Raw genomic sequence first — 26,151 nt, forward strand, 5'->3', positions numbered from 1 at the left:
ACCCATGGAGGCCACCCAGGGGAGAGAGCCAACATCGGCCCCGGTGGAAGACGCCAGCACCGCAGCCAATCATCCCCCATCGGTGACTCCAGCCAGACTGAGAAGATCTGAGAGAGTGAGGCGTCGCCCTGCCTACCTGGAGCGCTATGCATGCACAATTCCATGGGGGAGGAGTGTTATATCCAGTGACAGTCTTCACTCTGATCCGCTGCTTAAGCGGGAACCAGAGCCATCGCTGATTGGCTGAGCCCTCTTGACAGCTCACTATAAAAGGGAGCTGTCAAACAGGCTCAACTGTCACCTGTCAGCCGGCTGCCAAGTTAGCGGCAGTATGCCCAGCTGGGTTACATTGTGGCCAATACAGCCTGTTAACCTTTTCTGCCAGCCTCTGCCTCTCCTTCCTTGCGCGCCAAAGTTAAAAAATATAAAGTTTTCATCTCTTAAAAATATGACAGCAAATACATATATAGTTGCACTGCTATCAGTATTCAAGAATGAGAACCTCCTTGTATACCATAGCTAAATACAGAAACTATACTTTCTCTGTTATAAAGGAAGTGAGGCTCCAAAGTTAAATTACTATGGATGTTGAAACCATTATCATCCTGTAGTACAGTTTTTACTCAAACATATCTAATAATAATATATGAAATTAATACAAAAACTAGTTTTAAAAACAATTGACTATACATTTCACATATATAATGTTCTGCATGAGTCATTTGTTTTCCTGCATTAGCTATTCAGTAAGTATTAATATGATACATGTTCTTCCTTATAAAAATATGTTCTGTGACTCACACAGATGATGTAGATGTCCCTGGTCATTTAATTAGTTGTATAATGATGCTTTGTGCTGATTGTCTTGTCAAGAACTGAAACTTATTTTTTATAACAATATATCTGTGTATTAAAAGGAAATACTCCTAAAGTACATTGGAGAGGGAGGGAAATAGTATTTATATGGAAAAGAGAAAAATAGCAAAATGCTAATATGAAACAATTTCTATCAGATAATTGGAATCTCAATATCCCCTAGTAATAAAGCTTTTTCTGATGTTTACTTGTTTCCTGATTTCTGAGGGCTCCCTTACTAAAATACGCATTTGCAACTGTTATCTAGCTATTTATCATTCATTGGATTGTACATTTAATCTTTTTTTTTTTAAGTAATTATTCACAAAAAGTTAGACAAAATCAAATATTTGTATTACAGTAGCATATACTACTTATGGGCATCAAATCACATTTAGAAATTGAAATTCTACTTAAATATGCTGTGGATCTTGACACACTAAGGACCAATTGATTGTTATTCTGTATCTCACATTTTGCATTCTCTTTCTTAAGGCTTGTTCATTCATTAATTCATTATTTATTTTAGTGTCCCACCATTATTATTTTTACAAATAACTCAAGTGGTGAACATACCCAAGGTGACACTGCCGTGACGAGGTGAGTTTGACATCCCTGAACTATATGATTGTAACAACACTGCTCACCTTGTAAGATCTATGATAATTCAACGAAGTCTCCATTGCAGAGAGGTTAATAATTTGCAAGATGATGCAGTAAGGGCTAAAGGTCTTTCTAAGGTTCACTAACTGGGAAATACATGGGAGTCTTGACAGCCAATCCTTTCTAAGCCTTTGGCAGAAAATATGTTGGAAATTACAGACCTTCAGAGTGAGTATGAACTTAGAAAATAGGATTTTGTGGATCATATTTCAGCAATATGTCATTGGTTTCACTCTGGAAATATAATCAAAACTAATCATGGTGTCTCTCTTTCAAAGCTCAACCCTTTTTAAAATTATGTTATTATTGATTGCTCAATTGGCACATTTATCTATTTTACTAGAGGTTACAAATCTGCTTATAGGGAACAAGCTAAGCCGTGGTGGGATTCAAATTTTTTGCTACCAGTTCTGTGGGCGTGGCTTGGTGGCCATGGCAGGGGAAGGATACTGTAAAATCTCCAGTCAGAGATGGTATTTCCTGGTTCTCCAAACTACTTAAAATTTCCGCTACCGGTTCTCCAGAACTGGTCAGAACCTGCTGAATACCACCTCTGAAGCTAAGTAAATTTCCTTACTTCTGGTCCCAGGAGACAAGTCAGATTACCTCATAATATCTCTAACTGATACCAATGATCTCTCAGCAGTGCGATTTAGTGTAATCTGAAATGTATTTGTAAGAAGGATTATAACCAACTGAGCCAACTGCTGTAAGATCATAACCAACAGACATTACAGACTTGTATTAAATTGTCACCAAACATATTTGTCCCAAGATCACTAATAATATGCATGTCAGTTGTGACCAACATAATGTCTTTCAGATGTACACTAACTGGGAATTCTGAGTTAGTGGTCAGTGGTGGGATTCAAATAATTTAACAATCGGTTCTTTGCCCTAATGACTGGCTGGGTAGGTGTGGCTGGGTGGTCATGTGACCAGGTGGGGAGGGCCAACTTAATGTTACTCATGTCGAGGGGTGCCTTGCGATGCCCAGCCTCTCCTCACCATGCCCGGCCATACCTTGCCCCTCTCTTCCCAGCCACATCTTGCCTGGACTGAGAAGGTAAGGCCAATGGCAGGGGAAGACAACCCGCTCCAGGCCTGATGCATTCAGTCGAAGGGCGTGGGGCACCTTGGGGGCAACGATGAGGCTTGGTTGGGTAGGCGTTCTCTGCTCCAGTGATTCTCAGCTTCTGTGGGGCCTCTGGGCGGCTGCTGCCAGCTTGCTCTCCCCTCTGCCTCGGGTCCCACATCCAGCCTGCGATGGGGGGACTTGTCACTTCTGGCCCAGCCCAGCTGGTGGGCAAGGGGGCAGCCCTTGGGGAAGAGCACCACTCTGGGATGCTATGTTTCTGGACCAGGTGCTTTCTCTTGGTCCTCCCACCTGGAAGACCCACAGAAGCCGAAAGCTGGGTCCGAAAGGCAACCGAGTCTTGCTGTGTCCCTCCCCCAACCCAGCCTTTCAGCCAAGTGTGCCAGGCTTGGATCTGGTCTCCCTCCCTCCCTCGCCATCAGCCTTACCTCCTCATGCTGGGTGAGGAGTGGCTGTGAAGGGAGGGACAAGGGGCAGGGCCAGCCAGTGGTGGGATCAATGAGTTCACCAAACTGCAGAAAAGTTAAATACCAGTTTGGCTGAACTGGTAAGAACCGGCTGAATCCCATCTCTGGTTGTGGTCCAATAGCTGCAAGACACCAGGTTGAACAAAGTTAATGTAAATTAATATAAATGTAAAGGGGTGTGAAAAGCAAAACCATGCATTGACATTGATTTACACCAGGAATATTTCAAGGCGCTTAATGGAGTTTCTCTGGGTAAAAGAAAACCAACAACTTTATAATAGTTTATAAAGTTTATAATATTTATAATATTTTGTATTAAAGTTAATCATTCCAAACTTAGTAATTAAAGCTTGTTCATTTTGGATGTGCACCAAAATAGATGCTGGTATCAAAGATCCAAACTGATATTCTCACATGTTCAAATTTTCTGGTTGAAAAAGTATTGGAAAAATGTGAAAGAAACTGATCTATATCCTATAAGGCAGGACTGTCAAACTCATGGCCCACGGGCCAGATGTGTCGCACATTGGCCATGCCCATGCCCAGTTTAGCGAAGGGAGGGAAAGTCACATGATGATGCCATGACAACACAAGTTTAGCACCCCTGGTCTAATGCCTAGGCAAATAGGGAAAAATATCTTATGCCTAAAGACTTTAGGGAAAGAAATTAGAATGAAAGATGAAGGGTGGCATCTAATCTGCATCATCAGAGGAATATGGTGAAATTTGGCTGATGTCAACGAATTTGAATGGGGTTGAATTTTATGTTGAGGCCACTATTTTACTTCAGATTTATGTGAAAACCCAACTCTGTGGAAAATGCTCTAAAGCTGGGAAAGGAAAGAGAAGGGTGGAGTGTTGTATGGGAGACATGAAAAAACAGATTTGGGAACAATCACCTTGGAAAAAATCTATATGGTTGCTAAGAGTTGAAAACAATTTGATGATATCTAATCAGTTAATCATCAATCAATCCACTAGTGAGGCCACCAGAAAAACACAGAAGAAAGCAATGGCAAAATCTCTTCTGCAAAGAAAATGAAACAGAAAGATCGATATATTCAACAGCAGCTGGGTTTGAAATGAGGGCAATTTTTATAAATCTCCTGCTGTATTGGAAATTAAGCTTAAACTTTGCTTGGTTGGTTGGTTGTTTCTTTATTCAGAAGAGATAATCTCCTTTTTTAAAAAATGTCTTCAAAAAAGATTATGCTAAATAGTTAAAATTCTATAGTACATTACAACAAAATGCTCTGACATTTTGAAGCAGTTTCCAAGAACCATCTGTAAGATGGAAGCACCAAACGAGGGGAAAGAGTTTGTTGTCACTGATATTTAGAGTTAATCATTGCAAATGGTCAATTAGAAATTATTGAACTGCCGCACGAGCGCAATGTATGACTGGCTAAACTGCCCGGACTGCTGAGTAGCACTGCGTGCAAGTGTGTAGCAGTTGGAAAAGCCCTTTTTTCCTGCTTTTTCAACCGTAACTGTGTCGCGCAAAGCAGCTGCGGTTGAAAAAGCAGGAAATAAAGGTCAGGTAAGAGCCCGGGCGGGCAGATGGCCCAAACCAGCAGCGGACATAGAACCGGTTCTCTATATGCTCTCTGCCTGTTGCTCTTCAGAACTACTGGTTCTATAGAGGTGGACAGAACCGGTAGAATCCCACCCCTGACCCATATGTACAGTATATAATATGTGTCATTTTACAAGGATAGAAATATGTGTAGAGAGCTGTAGTAAGTGATGTTTCTTTTGATGACTATTTTTTTATAATATGTTTTCCTGGAAGGGTGATCTAATGTTGTGTTTTCAATCTGCAAAGCTAGCTGTTTTATTTGTAAATAAATAAGTCAGTGTTTAGTAGCGTAGAATTGCATGGGCACTTTTTTTGCAGCCATTTTTAAAATCTTTGTTCAGCCCATCCATGTAGTTGGGCCAGGCTTAGAAGAGTCCTATCAACAGGGAGCAGAAATAACAAAGCGTCCTGAGAGAATATTGATTATAAATTGTAATTAATTGTTAACACTGAGCTGTGATATTTAAAAGGATGGTGCTAGGTTACTTTCTTACTCCAAAATCCTGACACCGCCAAGCCATCAATTATATTTAAGGTGGCCAAGGAATTCTGGATGAGTTTTTCCCTCTGGGCCTCAATGGTTGAAAAAGTTTAACATGAAATGAGCCAGCAGTCCTTCAGCTATCCTGAGCACCAAAATCGTTTCCTTCCACTACATTCCAGGTGATCCTTGCTCTTCTCAATCAGGCGATCCCTTAAGATTGCTATGATTCTTATGGTAACAATTTCATCTATTGTAGAAATTGGTGTTGGGCTTGTTGGCTTTGGGATGTTCTTCCTCCTGTTTGGTGTATTGTTGTACATGGATTCAGTACTTCTGGCCTTTGGAAATGTAAGTATTTTTTAAAGTGTCAAATATTTCATGCAAAAAGAAATAATAAGTAGTGAGTATGATAAAATAATAGACTGATTTATTTTTTTAAAAAAAACCTTTCACTTTTGATGAGCCCACTTTACAAAGAACTTGTACTCATACATTTTTATGCTTTAAGGATTAGTGCATTTATTTATAAATAAACTTATTTTTTAAAATCAACCAGGCTGCCAGATCAGAATTAGCCATTACAGAATTCTGTTTTAAATTGTACATGGTTTAATAAATATAAAAAATGTTATAACAACGGCTGTAGGGTGACAGTGTTTCAAAACATAGAATACATGTCAATAGTGATTCGATAGCTGTTGCCATGGTGGCTGATTTGAAGATGAAAAGGCAGATCCTAAAGGTAGGCATCAGAAGCAGAACACTGAACTGTGAAATGGATTGGCAGGGAAGATGGGGAGAGAATGTTGGTACAAGAAAAAACTTTCTCACCCACCATGCATAAAAAGAGAAAATGCTGCTTCATCCATCCATTCGTGAATCAATTTCTGCAGGAAAAATAACAGCATTTTCAGTCATACCGGTTGATCTCTGCCTATGAGAAGGGCAAAAATGATAAAAGTCTTGTCAGGTTCATCCCAGCTCCCTTTTCCTCACTACTGTACTTGGAGTGGGAATAGCATGCAAATATTCCGAGCTTAGATCAATTCAACTGCACTTTAAGATAGCCTCAGTAGATACACATTTCTAGTAGACTTGTTTGTTTGAATTGTTTTAAAAATGAATATTTTGCTATACAGGGGATCTGCGAAGCTATCACGCCACCTTTCCTCTTGAAGATAATTTTTTTAAAAAAATAGAAAAAATTGAACCAATGTTCTCTTTCCTAGTCAACAGTATAAGATAGTTGGTCAAATGGAATATAAAATTGGTCCCAAGTATATATAGGATTCAGCTTCCATTATTTTTTTCCATAAAACACCATATTATGTAAAGTTTGCTATTCTTTCTATGATTGGGGCCTTGATGAGGCAAAAGGGCTTGTGTGGGTAAATGAAATCGTGGGCTATGTCGTTGGACATGTATATGTCCAGAAGGTTCCCCAAGGTGAACAGGCTATGATGGCTATCCCAGACTAACATCAATCATATCTGCCAACCCATATTGGATCCGCATGGCAGACAGAGGTGGTATTCAACAGGTTCTGATGAGTTCTGGAGAACCGGTAGTGGAAATTTTGAGCAGTTTGGAGAACCGGCAAATACCACCTCTGACTGGAGATTTTACAGTATCATTCCCCTGCCATACCCACCAAGCCACGCCCACAGAACCGATAGTAAAAAATTTGAATCCCACCATTGGTGGCAGATTATGGTCTATTCCTTCCACATGCCAATACACCTGTATTGGTTGGAAACATGCAGAAGACCCTTCATCCTGCAGTGGGTAGACAATGGCTAAATGATAATGATGAATGATGATTCTGGCTATATTCCAATAAATCCTGAAATCTGTTCTTTGCTTCCTTAGATCTTGTTCCTGTGTGGCTTGGCTGTTATAATTGGATTAAGAAGAACTTTTGGATTCTTCTTCCAAAAGGAGAAGCTTAAGGGAACCAGTTTCTTTCTAGGAGGCATAATCATTGTTCTGCTTCGGTGGCCTCTACTAGGCATGCTGCTGGAGACTTATGGTTTCATTAATCTCTTCAGGTGATCAGTCATCCTAAATCAGGGGTGTCAAACTCATGGCATCATGGTGTCATCACGTGACATATCGTGACTTTTTCCCCCTTCACTAAACTAGGGATGGGCGTGGCCAGAATGTGATGCATCTGGCCCACAGGACATGAGTTTGACAGCCCTGTCCTAGACCATTGCATTTTTTATGGGAAATTGTGGATGCAAAAGTTTTGGGTTGTACTAATTCTCTGTGCTTGGTTTTCAGTCAAAGGAACTGAACGGAAGTAACAGTACCTGGAGAAAGAACAGGGATTGCAGGAGAGCTTTTTGTTTTCTAGCCATGAATATTGGACATTGACACAGCCACGTGTAGGGTTGTTAATCAACCCAAAAGAACACTACAAAAGATTAGGGAAATCTGAAAAACAAGTGGAAAAAATAATCATCTGCAAATGTAAAACCAAGCTCTAAGAACTTATATAATCCAATCTGGAACGATATATATTCTGCAACATAAAGTATACATAATCAACCCCAGGTTATTTGTGGATTTGATAGCTTCTCTATGTTAGTCAATTGGGGGTGGCATTTTTAATTTTGAATTGTGCTTATATTGTCTTTCACTTCTGATAGCTTCCCAGAATCATGTTGGTAAGATGGGGGTGGGTAGTTTTAACTTTCAACAAAAAACATTTATATTATCACATCTGATTTGGCTCTCAAGTTCATTTCCAGTTGAATATTTTCATCAGTAATTAACTTTTTCCTTTTTTCTTTAGGAGCTTTTTCCCAATTGCTTTTGGATTTCTGGGCTCACTGGTGAATATCTCAGTTTTGAACAAGGTAATGAAAAGCTGGGGTGACCCTGTGAGGAACAGGATTATAGTGAAATAAATGCTTCACTCTCTAAGCAGCCTCCCCTCTTCCATTGGCCCGTTGCTGACATGTTGGCTAAGTCTTTAGCTTATTTAATGGAGGATTCTGGGAGAGTCATTGCATCACATCTGGATAGAGATCTTTGGGCAAAGCTGCTCTTAAAAGTACAACAGGAGACATTACTGAAACAGTCATTCATGCCCTGGTCACTTTATAAGCTGACTACAACAATGTATTCTATGAGGGCCTGCCCTTGAAGACTACCTGTAAGTTTCAACTAATCTAGAATGAAGCAGTATGGGTAGCCATTGGCATGCTTCAGTATGCTCATGTAACACTTCTGCTCTGGGAGCTGCACTGTTGCCAGTTTGCTTCCAGATGGGATTCCAGGTGCTGATTATTTGCAGATAGGCACAATATTGGGCTTGCCAATTCAGTATGGCACAGTTGATACATCCAGAGGGGCACATTCTCTTTTTGCAGCATCTGCTTTTTAGAATGAGGTTCCCCCTGAGATTAAATAGTTCCCACTCTGCTGGTATTTTGAAAGGGCCTCAAGATTTGGCTGATAATGCAGGGAGAGATGAATTCACAGCTTCATATTTTTTATTGATGGTTCACTAACATAAACCCAGTACCATTCAAGAGGTGGACATTTTTCTATTGATCTCATAGGTAGATCATTCCCACAGCATACAATGATCTTAGCAGTATGATCATTAGTTAATTTTTTTTAAAAAAATATCTGTCATATATCCTTGTTCTTTTATCCTAGTTACTGTAATTTTCATTCCATCATATAATTCTTTATAAAATTATTAGTAATTTTTTTCTTTTTGCAGCTGTTTCAGAAATTTGGAGATGCCAGCTCTGCAGTGTAACTTGAATAAATGACTTGTTATCAGAGACAAGTTCCCTTCCTACAAGCACAAACATTTTTTATGAATAGTCTGCTACCTCAATAGTCCATGTTATTTAATGCTGATTTAAATAATATATATGATCACTGTCAGAAATCTACAAAGTAATTGGTAGAATCATTCCTTGTAAGAGGTGTGATTATAATGGAGTTTCCACCTTCTGGTGCTGGTTTATACATACTTGATTGTGAAAATGCTGTGTCATTTAAACATACAAAAACACACCCCAATGATCTTCAATACCCTGAAGTATCACACATTGTATCACAAGGATTGACAGCAATACATCCAACACTTAGGATGTGTCAACTCGGTTGCAGAAATATATCTGAATGGGATCATCAATATTCAAGCAAGGACTCCACAAATTTAACTATAAAATTAAAAAGAAAATAACTAATACTTGCTTTTATCTAAACTACAGAGAGAAGGAGAATGGGAAACAGGGAGGTCCATTTGTCTCTTAAAATATAAAGATCCCCTTTATTAATAATAGGCCAGGTGAAAAACCAGCACAGAGGCAGAATATGAAGAATCTTTCCTTAGCCACTCACTTCTCTCTTGCTCTCTCTTCTCTTACTCCTATAATATCATTTCCATTAGCAATAAAAATAGGCTGATAGATGCAATGAGTAGCCTCTGACAATACTGTCTCCAGACCAATAATTTATATTATCTTCAGCACTTTAAAATCTCTATCCAAAAGAGACAATAGAATGAAAGTAGGGAAGGACTTGGACAGATAAAATTAGAAATAGTACCCTTAGCAGAAAATTTGTAAAAGTGGAGTATAATAGAATGACGTTTAAATATGTCCATTTCCCTGACATATTTTTGCTATTCTTTTTTCTGTAGGAACATTCAATGGGATATAGTGGGTACAAAGATTATTTGGGGTTTCCTGTTTCAAATCTTATGACAAAAATTATGCAGGAGACAGTTTTTGTATAATGTATATTTTGCAATACATTCTATGTATCAAAACAATATTTGATCTCCAGTGCAACTATGTGATCTTTGATATGAACTGAGTGGAACTGAAGAAGCTTCTGGTCTGGGATGAGAAACTAAACATTTTCAACAAAAGAACCAAGAAAGTCCAGTTGCCTTTTGAAAAGTAACTTTGGGACAATCATGACCTGGATAATTGAGAAGCTCCACAGACTTTGATACAAATATTTTTCATCTTTAACAACACTAAATTCTAAAAGTAAATTAATAAAATGTCATCTCAATCTCTGTATTCGTTACCTCACAAGACAAATAGTAGTTCCAGAAGAGCAATCTCCAAGCCAAGCCAGAACTGCACTTCCTGTTTTGTTTTCTTCCCAGTAAAGGGAAAACTTAGATAATTTGGTCAAAAGTATAAAGATAATTCAACAGCAAGATCTTTGCACATTGTGTAATTTTCACATTGTGCAAATTGTATGAATATACCCTTCGAAGGGTCTTCAGGGGCATTAAACAGTCAATTGGGCAGGCACAACCATGCAGTCAAATTCCTGCCTTCATGCAGCATACCTTCACCTCTGTATACAGGAGGATACACCACTCCCACACACCACCTGGACAGTGGTGGGATTCAAAAAAATTTACTACCGGTTCTGTGGGCATGACTTAGTGGGCGTGGCAAGGGAAGAATACTATAAAATCTCCAGTCAGAGGTGGTATTTGCTGGTTCTCCAAACTTCTCAAAATTTCCACTACCAGAACTGGTCAGAACCTGCTGAATACCACCTCTGCACCTGGAGATATCTCTCTGTATTCTATACTCTTCCAAAATGCAGGTTGTTAGACCTGGCAGTTAGTTCCTTGCTTCCTTATTCAATGATTAGAAATGAAGGAGGGGGGAGCATTTAAATCAGAGCAAATGGCAGTACCCTCATCTTCTTTGTTGCTAATAATTCCAATGTAATAGAGCAAATTGATTCCGGCCTATTTATACCAATTGTTCTGGCTTGGCTGTAAAGAAAAGGAACGTAGAATTGTTTTGATCCGGTTGAAGAAAAGAAAGAGAAGACGGTTTAATGAAAGAATGCTTAAGGAAGGGTCTACCCTTCCAAGATACAATAAAGCTGCTTAGGCAGGGAAATTAAAAGATATAAACTAGAGGCGGACCCATCTTTGCTGATGTCACCAGTAAGGGCATTCAATAATTCAGACCCCGGCCTTAAGAATGAGAAGAGAGCTGTAGCAGAGATCATCCCATCTTTTCCCAAGAGATCAAGACTTTGGGCCTGGACCTTGCAGGAAAAACTGAAGTAAGTAAAACTAAGGATGTTGAAGGGGTGGGGGGTGGGGGCAAACCTATACAAACATTTATCTGGCAGTAAATCCACTAAAAACAACATGGTTACAAATTATGCTAGAGAACTGTGCATATTTATTCAAAAGTTTGTTCTATTGCATTAAATGGGATTCTGCAGAAAATGTTCATAGTCTTGACTCCACTGTCATATTTCAAGTAGACAGTTCTGCATCATATACCTCTGCTTCCCAGCCTCAAATGCATTTTTATCAATTCAAAAGTTTTTGAAAATAGTGTAAGGTTAGGACTGTTGTTTGAGACTGCAGGCAGATTGTGATTTTTAAAAATAGTCTTGATGTTGTTGTTTAAGAGGAAAAAGAACTTAGAAGTAGAAGCACTTAATACAGTATGTATTTACTCATACCTGCAACTTTAGTCTTCCTTTTGCTTCTGGCCAAGCAGGGTTACCTGGATTTGGAAAACATGTAATCTGTTCATTACTGGTGGAATGGGAATGAAAGTTTGTATGCTGAACACCTCTCTTTCAAATCACATTTAATTCACTCTAATTAAATTTTCTCCTTGAATGAATGTATGCATACTCTCTGTGTATGCTCCATCTCTGCTTGTCTTTTTCATAATAGCTAGTTATAAATGTTTTCTGCTCTACAAGTTTGAAAACTGGTCTCAAGTCTTATTTTTTCCCAACAACATTCTTTGATCCTCACTGGTCAGGCAAACTCTACAAAGAATGGGGAACTTTGGCAAAACTGGAGAGATTCTCTAGAAATGCTGCCTTCTCAGCTGAACCATGGCTTCTTATTTCCAGAGGTGCATGGGCCAGGCTTCCACCCATGATCCCATTTTTTCTGACCCACAGCTGCATTCTGTACTTTAAGGCATTAATAAATCACAGGACATTGAAAGAGAGAAAGAGAATGGCAGGTCTTGATCTACAATAATGTGTCAGTGCTGTGCCAGTCAGTGTATAAGGTCCGTGCTTTGTGAATGCATTTTTTAAAACCCCTGTTTTGGGTATTATCCTATTATCTGTAAATAACTATTTATGCCATGCATTGGAATTTCTGTTTAGAGACAGACCATTAACTGTGTAATAATAAATTAGACTTAAATTAAGGACTGTAGTGTAACTACAATAATTAATAATAATTAAAAGTACTAAATCAGTAGGAGTACAAAGCAGAGATAATACATTTGTGTGATTGGGCAAATGAAGTAAATGATCCAACTGTCAAACAGACAGTGGAACTTAACCAGAAGATTGGAAATTTGAGTTTAATTTTATATTCAGTTCACATTAAAAAAAAAAACACATGCATGCACCATGCACGGAGAGCTTGCTTCCTACCAGTGATTCTGAGCCATGTCAAACTGGAACTGAGATTATTTTAGATACACGCTGCTAAACATTTCCTCTATAACGACAGTGGCCATATTTCTTGGAAAAAATCAAGGACAAACCTGAAAAGGGGGCAACTCTAAAAGAGGTTCATAAGGATAACCAATGGAGTTGTTTATAACTTTGCTTTACAAAAGAAAATTCAGGAGCAAAACCAAGAAAAAAATTATAAAAATGCATATTCTAATAAAAATATAAAACCAAACAGTATGTATAAATGTATTTTAAAAAGACAAGTTAGTTTCCATATTTTTCACATGAATGTTCTTTACACCTCCCATGGACTCTGTTTGCACTTGGCTAAGGGATGTATACCACCCAGTTTGGAAAACCCTGATCTAAAGCATTCCTCCTTCCTTCATTTTTTTTAATCTTAGATCTACTGCATTTCAGAATGAACCTATTATATCCGCTGCTTATGTTCCTGTTATTCTTCAGAGTTCAGTTTGGAAAACTTGCAGACAGTTATTATCCTTTAAAGAGCTTCTGGCCTCAAGGTAAGAAGTAGAGGCGGTCTTGAAAGACTCTTATTAGATTTAAGGAGAATCTTGTAAACTTAGTAATGATCTGAAATTGCCCTGTAAAAGAATGTTCACTGCTGTTTAGAGAACATACATGTGGTCCTTGTGTCACTGCATTCTGGAGCTGTGAAGAAATATAAAAAATGCTAAAGGCAGGGTGGGAGGAATGCTCACCTGTCAGCAACTCAGTAAAGATACTGAGTCTTGTTTTGTGTTCCATCAACACCTAGTACACAAATCCCATGGTGGGGGGAGAAACATTTGATTTTTAAAAGTGCTATGGGTGCTGTATATCTTGAATTATCTTTTCCTCTTCAAATCTTGAACACAAAGTAGCCTTATATCCATGCTTTTCATAATTTCCGAGACCTTCAATTCTGCCATGGTGAACTGGCAGGGCTTTGAAATTGACACTTCCTTTATCATAATGGAAATGAGCCTTTTCTGCTGTGGCCCCACCCTCCATAACATCACCCCCCTTGAAATGCGGTTAGCCTTTTGAAAAACTCTCAAAATTTGCCTTTCCCCCATCCAGTAGTGAGATTCAATTTTTTTTACTACTGGTTCTGTGGCCATGGCTTGGTGGGCCTGGCAGGGGAAGGACACTGTAAAATATCCAGTCAGAGGTGGCATTTGCCAGTTCTCTGAACTACTCAAAATTTCCGCTAACGGTTCTCCAGAACTGGTCAGAACTGGCTGAATACCACCTCTGCCCCCATCAGATATACCCATTGGTTCATCATGTCTTCTTATTTAACCCTCTTGTAATTTTGTTTTTACTTATGTTTGTTTAATTGAATTTTATATTTAAATTTTATATTTCTTTGTTTAACTGACTTTTAATTGGTTTTATTGTATGATCCCTAGAGTCACCCTGTGTGAGATGGATGTCCATAGAAATTTGATGATGATAGATAGATAGAATGTTTATTTATTTTATTTATTTATTTTATTTTGTCAAGCAATTATAACAGGTATAAGTATAAACATAGTTATGAATACATGAAATGGATACATATAAGAAAAATAAAAATAAAAATAAACAATAGGACAGGGACCTACTGCACATTAAGTGCGCTTATGCGTTGTGTGTGTGTGTATACAGAGAGAGGGAGGGAGACAGATGAGAGATAGGTATAGATAGATGATGATAGACAGACAGATGCATGGATAGATATAGAGATGATAGAGATAGAGATAGAGATAGAGAGATAGATAGAGATAGACAAGTTATTTTACAAGTTTATTTTTTCTCCATCCTGATGCTTCTCCAAGTATGTTCTCTCTATAAGCTTCTCTTATTCTTTCTAGCTAAACCCTCCAGAGGCATTGCCAAATGGATCCATTGGCCTAATGACATCCCATGTTCTGAAAGGAGCTCCAGCTCTGGCAAAGAAGGTCTGAAATCCACAGTAACCCTTCTGTGCAAGCGGCAAGAGCATCAAGTGCAGTTATGGCCAGGGATGCCTCCAATAAAAAGCAAGGGGGTTCCATTGCTGGAAGAGGCATTGCTGTTAGAAGGGAGCCAGGATCTTTCCACCTACAACTTGAATTCCTTTGGGTTAAGATATGGAAAGAGGCAAGTAGTAAAAGCCCAGGAAAAATCAAGAAAGCCTCAAGAATAATGGAGAGGGGGGTATTCAGGGGAGGGGATGGTTTGAGATGGATCCCTTTTTCATTGTTCCAAGGTTATGGCTACCGACACTCTTTAAATATTATTGTTGTTCAGTCATTAAGTCATGTCTGACTCCTTGCTACCCATGGACTATAACATGCCAGGCCCCACTGTCCTCCAGTGTTTCTTGGATTTGCCCAAATTCATGTTCATTGCATTGATGATACTATCTAACCATCTCATCCTCCGCCATGCCCTTCTCCTTTTGCCTTTGAAATTCTTTGGCATTACCTTTCTTTGGGATTGGAATGTAAATCAATCTTTTCCAATCCTGTAGCCATGGTTGAGTTTTTCAAACTTGCTTGCATATTGAGTACAGCCCTTTAACAGCATTGTCTTTTAGGATTTTAAATAAGTCAGATGGAACACCATCACCAAAGCTAACCCTTGAGTTTTTAACCAAATAGATTGAAAAATGTGCCGTTCATGGATAAGCCAATTGTAAAAATTAAAATGTATGGACATTTTGTGGTTTTATTTTCACCATGTTTCATGATATTTTGGTGAAAAATTGAGGCTTGGTTTTTCTAAGGAAGTGCTTATACTGTATGTGGTATATATGGTACATGTGGCTTTTTTAGAATTAGTCAGTGTTTCTTGCTTGCTTTAACACCAGACATTACAATAAAAATAATGAATGAACCTCATTACAGTTAGTGTATTACTTGTGTTAATTTGTGTGTGGTGTTGTTTTGAGGCAAAGGAATAAAATAAAACAGCAACAAAAAGAAATATAGCAAGGAAGATTCCCACCATAGTCAAAATTGTATGTAATTTGTATCACATTAAGACTCATTATTATCACATTACCCCCTTCGAGGTTAGCGAAAATGAACCCAAACTCTAGTCCAAAATGTTGGAAATGTAAAAACATAGAAGGAACCTACTTTCATATGTGGTGGTCCTGTAAGGAAGCCCAGAAATACTGGCAAAAAATTAGAAAATGGTTGGAGGAAATAACCAAAGAACAAATCGAATACAAACCAGAGTTCTTCCTACTAGGGATCTCTGATAAACATTTACCTAAAAAGATGAAATATATAACAATTCATATTCTAACTGCGGCCAGATTAGCATTTGCCCAGTGCTGGAAATCATCCTATATACCTACAGATCAAATGGTCATCCAGAAAATATGTGACTGTGCAGAAATGGACAATTTAACCATAGCACTTAAAAATAAAGAGTCTTCAGCATTTTATGATAATTGGAATGCGTGGTATAATTGGTTATCTCAGAGATAAACTGTTCAATGAACAATGGGTAATTTAAGCATAAATAGTGATAAGATGTGTATAATTAAAGTAAGGTAGGAGAATTGGATCTTGCAGACTGTCAAAAAGGATATCTGTCTGTTTTTAATGTATTTTCTTTTTTCTTCTGTTTCTTTGTTTTCTTCTTTCTTTTATACCTCTTTTTCTCCTTTTTCGGTTCGCAAGACCGAGCGTTTTTTTTTTCCCTTTTTTCTTTTTCCTCTTTCTCCCCCTGTTGTAGATGTAATGTTGTTATGTTTTTAATTGTAAATTCAATAAAATTTATTCAAAAAAAAAAAAAAGACTGATTTAGAATTGCCTACAACTACCCATAGCCATTGCTGCATACGTATCCTGCCCAGAGGTTGATGGATAAGCAGAGGTTGAAGAGGGCTACAGATAAGCCAACACAAACACCTCCTGAATACCAACTGCTGGTTGTGGGAAGTGTGTGCTCTGCATTCTGACTGGTTCTGACTTCCTGAGACAGAGAAAAGCAAGGCGTATTCAAGTGGGAAATGTTAAAATTCACTGATGTATAAAAAGAACACCTATGCAACCATCCCTGAATAAGAGACACATATGTTCCCTCACATGCAGTCAGTGGTGGGATTCAAATTTTTTTACTACCGGTTTTGTGGGCATGGCTTGGCAGGCATGGCAGGGGAAGGATACTGTAAAATCTCCAATCAGAGGTAGTATTTGCCGGTTCTCCAAACTACTCAAAATTTCCGCTACAATGCAAAAGGCATAGGATATACCATCTCTTTCCTCAAAGAAAGGGCAGGATAATTCTTTCTCAAACTGTATGATTCCCTCCACCAGGGGTGGGATGCTACACCGCGGTTCTGCCTGGTTCTATAGATCCGGTAGCTCTGAAGACCAGCAGACACAGAACCAGTTCTGTGTTTGCTGCTGTTTGGCCCACCTGCCCACCTGGGCTCTTACCTGACCTTTATTTCCTGCTTTTTCAACCTCAGCTGCTTTGCGTGGCACAGCTGAGGTTGAAAAAGCAGGAAAAAAGTGGCTTTTCAAATGTTGTGCACCTGCACACAGCACTTTTCAGATGTCCAGGCTGCACAGTCTATGGTTATTTTATACGTGTGTGCAGCAAAATGTAGTCACTGAACCGGTAGCAACACCAGTTGAATCCTACCCCTGCCCTCCACCATATTGTTTTTTCACCCTGGGCAACATTAAGATGTATGGACTTCAACTCCCAGAATTCCACAATCAGTATCCTGGCAGGGGAATACTGAGAATTAAGGTCCAGATAAGTTGCCAAATATAAAAAAAATGTTGCTCTAGAAACTGCAGAAAAGTCCATCAAATTTTCCTTATCCATTGCGGCATTAATAGTGATGGATGCTAACAAGAGACAATGAAGGTCTGGGAATATTCTTTTATTCAGTTTGCTTCTGAAAGATGAGGGTGGGGAGAGCAGGACAGCTTTGGGGTACCTAATTGACTGTTGCTTATGATGGAACCAGCAGGAGACAAAATACACAAAAACAGACGCTCACCTAGCACATTCATGTACCTTTCATCCAGGGGTGGGATTCAAATTTTTTTACAACCGGTTCTGTAGGTGTAGCTTAGTTGGTGGGCATGGCTTGGTCATCATGTGACTGGCTGGGCGTGGCCAACTCAACATCATTTACATTGAGGCATGCATCTCCTGCAACAGTCATAAGTGTGAAAAATGGTTATAAGTCACTTTTTTCAGTGCCATTGTAACGTTGAATGGTCACTCCACACAAGCAAAGTACCAGCAAAGGAGGGGAAAAAAACTCCAGAGAAGTTCCTGAGACAGGAAGTCTAGTCCTGCCAAGAATGATGTAAGGGTTAACAGAGAGGCAGTTTCTGTAAGCAACACCAGAATGTTTCCTTCCTGCCTTCCTTACAGGATTAGGCCAATAATTTCTTCTAACAACCAGTTCTCCGAACTGCTTAGAATGTTAACAACTGGTTCTAGCGAATAGGTGCGAACTGGTAGAATTCCACCCCTGCTTTCATCTATTAGCAGAAATTGGCAGGGATTTGAACTTGAAGAACAGTTGCAGAAATTGGGTTTGTCTGGTTTAATAAAAAGGAGGACTGGGGGTGGCCTGATAGCACTGTACAGGGGTGGGCTTCAAAAATTTTAGCAATGGCTTCTCTGCCCAGTTGCTGGATGGGCGTGGCCATAGTGAGCGTGGATTAGTCAGCCTCCTGCACCATGGTGGCATGTGTGTGTGTGTGTGTGTGTGTGTGTGTGTTTACCTTCCCTGAGCTCCGGAGGCTTTCCTTGGGCCTCCGGGAGGGTGAAAACAGTCTCCCCAGGCTCTGGAGGTTCTGGAAACTGGAAACAGGCCTGTTTTTCACCCTCCCCGAGACTCCACACATGCCCTGCACTTACTTGCACCCAAAATGGGCCATGTGGGGACTCCTGGGAGGGGAGAGGAGAGGGCGGCCAGCCAAGAGTGGGATTTGGGATTCTCCTGAACCCCTGCAAACCCCCAGAATCCCGCCCCTGACAGTGTTCCAATTTCTGAGGGGCTACCACAAAAAAGGGGGTCAACCTATTCTCCAAAGCACCAAAAAAGCAATGGATGGAAACTAATAAAGGAAAGAACAATCTAGAACTAAGGAGGAAGTTCCTAACAGTTAGAGCAATTAATCAGTGGAATTAGTTGCCTCCAGAACCTCCAACACTCTAGGTCTTTAAAAAGAGATTGGACAATCATTGTCTGAAATATAAAGGGTTTCCTGCCTGAGCAGAGGGTTGGACCAAAAGACCTCTAGGGTCCCTTCCAACTCTGTTATTCTGGCCTCTTTCACAACTAAGGTCTCCTTCCCTTGCTTTGCCACCCCACTGGGATCTACATGCTCCTTCCCATCCTCCACCCATCCAAATCGTACTCTTGTCTTTGAAGATCTCTAGAGGTGAGGGCACGGGAGAAGGATAGGCCACTCTATTCTGACCCAGGCTGAACAGAGTCATGAAACAGACTCCTTGTCCAAAAAAACCCCTCTTTTTATTTGATCAATGTGAATTCCTGGCATTCACACCCAGAAAAGTCCCGGCAATAATATTTCCCAGGATTACGTTCAAGAACAGAACTTTATCAGTCCTTGGATAGTTGCCAGGCCAAGATCTTCCAGTTGCAACACTGTAAAAGGAAATACTTGGCAAGGAGTCTCTGTGAGGCACGATCTCAGATAAGCAAATCTTCACAATAATATGTGAACTAATTGTCTCCTCCAAGCACCTCCTCCCTTTTTGCTCATATTTATTCCCTAGGGAAGGAGCCATTCAGTGTCCACTTGTGCCTTTTCTTCCAAGTCAACCCATTCCTTAGTTGTTCCCTTCTCCTGACAGCTCTGTGCATACGTGCATCTGGAACAGGCTCCAGCTGTTCTTCTTCCCCATTTATCTCCGACTCCGAAGTCATCTGATAAATGTCAGATGGCCCTGGCCCCATTTCTGCCTCTGACGCAGAGCACTCCAGGACTGGCCCAAGTCCCTCCCCAAACTCCTCACTGTCCGAGTCTGCCGCCAGCTCTGCTGGCAGCTGGTGAACCACAACATACTCTTTGCTGAGCCACATGGCACAATCTCACAAGCAGCTGTCTTTTTCTGAGTGACAAACAATGCAGGTGAATCTAAGGCTAGAGTTAGTGTGGAAAAGAAAACCTCTTGGTTTGCTTTTCCTCACTAACACTAGTGATGCTAATGCTGGAGGGCCTAAGGAAATGAGGAAGTGAGGAAATGAAATGGGAGGTTTTCCTTTCTTCACTATCACTAGCAAAACTAGCGCTAGTGAAACTCTCAGTTCTTATTTCCTGGCTAACGCTAGCCTTAGCTCTGCCAATATTGGCATCACTAGCGTTAGCAAGGAAAAGCAAACCAAGAGCCGCTTTTAACAGTTTATTAAAATAGTTTATTTTATACATTCTGGAGTCTTTCTGAAGTTAGAAAGTAGAGACACGAATCTCAACAAAACAACTTCTACTTCCTCCGGTATAGGAAATTTAGAAATCCCATAGGATAGATATATATAGATTGTCATATATAAAGTGTCACTAGAATGACAAATGGCGATTGGGGGTGGGGACTATTTAGAGATGAAAGGTTGATCAGATTAATGAATCAGTTTTGACCAAAGATCTTGCTCCTAAAATTAAGTCTTTATAAAAAGTCCTTCTCCTACTATTGCAACCATAGAACTGTAATTTAGAATGTTTCCAAATCATGGTTTGATGAACATGCCATAATAGTCATACTAAGATGTAATGGTAGGCATCACATTTCATTAAGCAAAACTAATAATTATATGTGAACAGGGCACTGACACAAAGGATAGCTAAGTTGTTAAGGCACATGGCAGTATTTTCTGGGTAACAGTTTGTATTAATCTCAACTCATCAGATGGCTCCAGCTGATTTGTACAACTCACAAATGGTAAAAATCCTAAATGGCTATCTTAACCCTCTGGGCTACAAAAATCCAGCTGACTATTAGATTGATGCACAGTTATAAGAAACCCTAACTCTCCACTACGAACTAATGGTCATCTGGATTTGTGCAGCCTAGAATTGAAAGTCCTACCATTGCTGCTTCCATTAACATGGTTAGAATGAAGATGATTGAAGTTATGACATGCTCTGCTCAAGCTACATTTCATTTTAAGAAATTGTACCAGCAAACAAACAATGGAAGAAGAAAAAAACAGTAAGATCTAATGCAAGGCTCTTCAAACTTGACAACTTTAAGACTTATGGACTTCAGTTCCCAGAATTCTTGAGCTAACATGACTGGAGGAGAAATTCTGGGAGTTGAAGTTCACAAGTCTTAAAGCTGCCAAGTTTGAAGACCTCTGACCTAATGGAACAAAGTATTTCACTGCAGGTATGCTAGCAGAAGTTGTACAATCAGACACTATGGGGATGGAAATGGATGACTTTGCATCAAACTGATTCTAAAATTCGATAGTTCTATGAGTTACATATGCTATTTAAACCTTACACTTTTCATTTATATTATATCTCTGAGACACTGGCAGGGTTTGCTTCCTCTGCTTCTATCCCCCTAAGCTACTTGAATTATTTCCTTCCTCATTAAAATAACATGGCTTGAATAGCTCTAAAGCACAATGCTGTCTTTGAAAGCTTGATTGGGATCCTTTAGATTTCTCCCTAGGTCTCAGCTGTTAATTTCTACAGAGCTAGTTTGGCTATTGGGGGAGATAATTGAAAATACATTTTTTTTAATGAGACATTTGAATCCAGAGGACTAACCTGCCCTGGGAGAAAGTGCAATAGATAAATATGGTACACACAGACAATTCTCCCAGCGGGTTTTAACAATCTTGTTGGATATGAGTTTCCTAGTAATACATAAAAGAATATATAAATGAACAATTGTTCGTTAAAATTATCAGTTTGGCATCAGTTCTTCCCTGCCATGTTTTTCAATTAATGTGGGGAATGTATGACAGAGATAGGCAAAACAAAGTCGCCAGGATAGTGGTTTATACACCCTATTGGCCATACTGGCTAATTAAGAGTTCAACAGTATCTGGAGAGCAATGTTTCCCAGTCAACAATTATGTGATGTATTACCCAACATCAGGAAACTTTGAAGTCAGTTATATTATTGTATACATTTTAAGGACTACAGTTTAATTCATCAGCCCCATTCAGGGAGCAAATGTGTGCATGGATGCACACAAGGTATACATTCCTCTTTTGAGAATTGTAAAAGAGTTATTGGCATGGAAAAGTTGTGCCTATTCAAATAGAGTTTAAGTATAGTCCCGCTGAGCACAGTGATTTAGGGTACAAAATTAATTGGCAGGCCTTCATCTATATTGCTGTCACTGGCCACAGACATTTCTTCACTGAATTTAAACGGGCTCTACAGCCTGAAGTGATTTGAAAAAGGCAGTTCTTCCCTTGGTGAGATTGTAGTTTGTATCAAGACAAAGTTCTGTTAGATGACCTGGAAGCTGATTTCTATCTGCCATCTACTCTCCCAAGGCTTTCTCATGTCCCCTTCACCACTAACATAATGCAAGAAAAGGTTAGTAATTTGTGACCTCCCTGGTTGTAACAACTTGCCCAGAGGCCAGTGAGCCAGGCAGTGTGACGCAGCCCTGAGTTTTAAAGGGTGGGAGAGTCTCAGCCATCATGTGGGAAAAATATTAGGCAACCCTCCAAGTCCCGAAAAAGAATCTGTTCTTTAATGAACCTTTGGCAAAAAACTACCAGCAGGAGAATAGTAAACAGAATGGAACTAAGAAGACTTAGTCAAAAAGGGTTGTAGAAAAAAATCTATAGCATTACAATTCATACAGTAGTATGCTATCTACTCTACAGTATTATAGCAAGAAGGCATAACATGACTGAGTTTGTTTATATCATACATTGGCCATAGTTTGGTTGGGGAACCCAGGCTTTCCAGTTTAAAACATAGTTTATGGCTTAGTATGATGTGAAAAAGCAATTTATTATGGTTTAACTGTGGCTTGGCACGATATGTGGTTTAAGTAGACAAGTCAAAAGGCAAACAAGTAACATTATATATAATGTAATGGCAAAATTCATATGACCAAAGATGGGTTTTATGAATGGTTTGTGGGATTCCATAAAGATTGTGAGATGTTATGATTGCAAATCTGCTTGTTCACCATTGCACTGGACTAGCAGTTCAGCTACATTTACCATAGTAGTGGATAATCTATAGCTGAGATATAGTTCTCATTTATTGACTGCCTTGTACAGTGACCATTTGCAATTATGACTATGATGAAAAAGCTACTTTGTGACCAATCTTTGCATATTTACAATCTTCATAGGTCTGAAAAGCAAAGGAAAGCTGAAGAAAAATCATAAGCACAGTTGCAGTTTTACTTAGCAACCACTTTGTTTACTTGACTGAGTTGCTATGTTTCTATGGTAGCTAAACAAGAAGTACCTGTAATTTTATTACAGCTCTACCAGATTTCTATAGGTCCTGGTCAGAAAAGCCCAAATGGAGAGGCCCTTGCCAATTCTCAGAGTGGGCAGGAGCTCTGCAGTTGGCAGCAAAGAAATTGGTGCTCCGATTCCTTAAAAATTAAGCCCTACATTTGAGAGTTAGATCCTTTTTGCAAAATCCAGGTGATGGCAATTGCAACATTTCCTTCCAGTATGTAAAAGTATGCATTATCTGATTAATTATGGTTTTAAATTATCTTTGGCTTACAACTTGGTCTGTAAGCAAATATTCTACTGATAAAAGTTTTATACTTATATTCACATCAAAGATTAATTAAATCTGGTGGAATGTATGTGAAAATTTGTCCAGTGATTTCTATATTATTCTATGTCATTAAAAAGTTTTATCCACATAGAAAAGAGCTTTGCACCATCCCCTTTGTGACTTTTAGCCTGGTTTGAGAAACCAACTTTGTGGAAAAAATGCCTGCTCACAAGCATAATGTTTCAAGGCACCCTGTGGGAAAATAAACAGAATTCATGCGAAAGCATCCTAACATCCTTCAAATTGCTAAAAAAGATGGGAGGTTGTGTTGATGAATAGAAGGCTGAATGTGATATTTCCTGCCTTTAATACAGTCCAAATATTTGCTTAGATTGAACAATGAGCAACAAGGTGGTTAACCCATACAGTACTAGGGCCAATCTCTGTTAGTTTATGTGTGAGAGCCTTAATCCTGCAAGGCCACATTCACATTATGTGGTCCTCCTATCCAGTTTCTTCTAGAAAAACCACAGTTCAACTCAAATGACAAAATGGAAGCTTTGAGGACACAAGGGAAAATTCTCTTCCCAGAGGGAGACATTCTTACCTCAAACAACCTCCATAGAGTTCCCTGCTAAATTTCAGAGACAACCTTATCAATGAAGTGGATTGTGTTCCTTTTCACATTTTTTAGCCCATTTTGCAGGTTCTGTCAAAAAAAAACCTTAAGCAATAATAATTGAACTCTTATATCACTTGATTGATTGATTGATTCATTCATTCATTCTATTTATGTGTCATATTTATATGGTCATCCATCTTACAAAAATTGGCTCTGGCAGCAAACAGCAGCACATGGGCTAAAGTGAGAATTTGAACTCTCCTAACCTCCCATATGCAGGGAGTTCTAAAGATTGCACTTTGCAATGTACACCCAGCACTTCGGCCATTGGGAAAAACACCTAAGCAAAAAATGGGTGAGGAATTATATCATCAATCATGTCATCATCACCATTTAATGGGATTTACCAAACTCACATATTGATAGCCAGGTAGTTTGCTCCCAAATTCACACTGCACATACTAAAAATTGATGGCTGGGAATGAGATGTTTTTTTTTTTTAATGCAATGGCTGTGACATTGGATAATAGTTTTTGAGCTGCAAGGCATAATGACTGAACATTGAAAGCAAGTAGAAAACTTCACAAGCCAAAGTTCAGCCAGAGTAAAAGCAATTGCATGATCAACTTCAAGCAATTTTAAAATGTAGAAACATTGCCATGTAAAGTACTCTATTTTGTTTCCTCAATAAAGGTCGATGAAGACCATGGACAAACTGAGCATGATATTTGTTGAATGTTTTGGTTCTGTGATCTTGTCATCTCTTTTAGAAAGAAATAGGCATGGAGCAAGGGCAGAAGCAATAAGACCAAATAATCTCCCACGGAAAACTAGGGACCCCAAAATGTATTTTAATTGCTGTTTTAATATGCTTAAGGTTTAAATGCTCCACATCGTTATGCTGGATAAGAATGATGATAGGAGGAAATGTATTAGCAGGCGCCTACTTGAAAGAAACTACTGAAAAAAGTTTAGATCCTATCCTTTGCTAGTGATCTAAAAAAATATAAATGGTACCAAGTGCTGCAGAAAGATAGAGCAGAATAGAATAAAATTATTTATTGGCCAAGTGTGATTGGACACATAAGGAATTTGTCTTGGTGCAAATGCTCTCAGTATACATAAAAGAAAAGATACATTTGCCAAGAGTCAAGAATCATCAGACACATCACTTAATAATAGTCATAGGGTACAATAAGCAATCAAATAATACTAGGAAACAGTCAATATCATTAGGATACAAGTGACAAAGTTACAATCATACAGTCGCAAGTGGGAGGGGATGGGTGATAAGGAGTGAAGAGAAGATTAACAGTAATAATAGTGCAGACTTTGTAAATAGTTGGACAGTGTTGAGAGAATTATTTGTTTAGCAGAGTGATGCCGTTCGGGAAAAAACTGTCCTTGTGTCTAGTTGTTCTGGTGTGCAGTATGCAGAGATCTAACAAGACAAGGATAGGTGTGATTATAATTTTACTTAATCAACAAGTTTAATCTGAATGAAAACTATAAGTATAATCCACATACTTGGTAACTTGTAGTTATGATTCTTGGATGTTTGAATATTAAACAATAGCTACATATCTTCTTAATAGAAGACAGGTATATCATGCCATGCCAAATTCTACACCATGTGCATTGTAAATGGTTGTCTAAACAGATGAAACTAAGCCTTTTCTTCTCTGCATCCCTTTCCTATGTGGGATGGCCTTTATATAAGCTTTATAACTGTAAAATTGGCATAAAATAGTACTATGTAGACCAGGGGTCCCCAAACTTGGCAACTTTAAGACTTGTGGACTTCAACTCCCAGAATTCTCCAGCTAACATAGTTGGCTGAGGAATTCTGGGAGTTGCAGTCCACAAATCTGAAAGTTGCCAAGTTTGGGGACCTCTGGTGTAGACTGTTGAGTATTACCTGAATACTGGAAGAGTCCTCTCCTCTAAATAAGGGCAACAAGCTAGATCAAGGAATATAGGGCTAGTGGCAAAGTAAACTGACCACCATTTTCCAATATATCAGTGCCTGTTCTATGACAATATCTATGGTCTGAAGCATTTCAAAGGTGCCTCATTCTACCTAATAGATAAACCAGCCTCTTCCTTCCTTCCTTCCTTTCTTCCCTCCCTCCCTCCCTCCCTCCCTCCCTCTTTCTTTCTTCTCTCTCTCTCTCTCTCTCTCTCTCTTTCTTTCTTTCTTTCTTTCTTTCTTTCTTTCTTTCTTTCTTT

General features: G+C 39.1%; 1 protein-coding gene across 6 annotated transcripts; it reads left to right on the forward strand.

The window, feature by feature from the left end:
- The first annotated feature begins 1,583 nt into the window (after window positions 1-1,583).
- Window positions 1,584-10,193, forward strand: GOLT1A (golgi transport 1A). Of its 6 annotated transcripts, none has more exons than XM_087929471.1 (6): window positions 1,584-1,686; window positions 5,196-5,323; window positions 5,401-5,492; window positions 7,014-7,192; window positions 7,942-8,005; window positions 8,881-10,193. In XM_087929471.1, exons 3-6 carry the CDS (start codon window positions 5,430-5,432, stop codon window positions 8,917-8,919), a joined length of 345 nt encoding a protein of 114 aa, XP_087785597.1. In that variant the 5' UTR covers window positions 1,584-1,686; window positions 5,196-5,323; window positions 5,401-5,429; the 3' UTR covers window positions 8,920-10,193. The 6 variants fall into 6 exon arrangements, with proteins under 6 accessions (XP_087785597.1, XP_026571393.2, XP_087785593.1 ...); XM_087929469.1 differs by having other exon boundaries at window positions 1,588-1,686; window positions 9,814-10,193; XM_087929470.1 differs by lacking the exon at window positions 1,584-1,686 and adding an exon at window positions 4,506-4,779 and having other exon boundaries at window positions 5,178-5,323; window positions 9,814-10,193.
- The last annotated feature ends 15,958 nt before the right edge of the window (window positions 10,194-26,151 follow it).

Source organism: Pseudonaja textilis, chromosome 3, assembly GCF_049901715.1.
Source record: "Pseudonaja textilis isolate UNSWEBS1 chromosome 3, rPseTex1.2, whole genome shotgun sequence".
NCBI classification, from domain to species: Eukaryota; Metazoa; Chordata; class Lepidosauria; order Squamata; family Elapidae; genus Pseudonaja; species Pseudonaja textilis.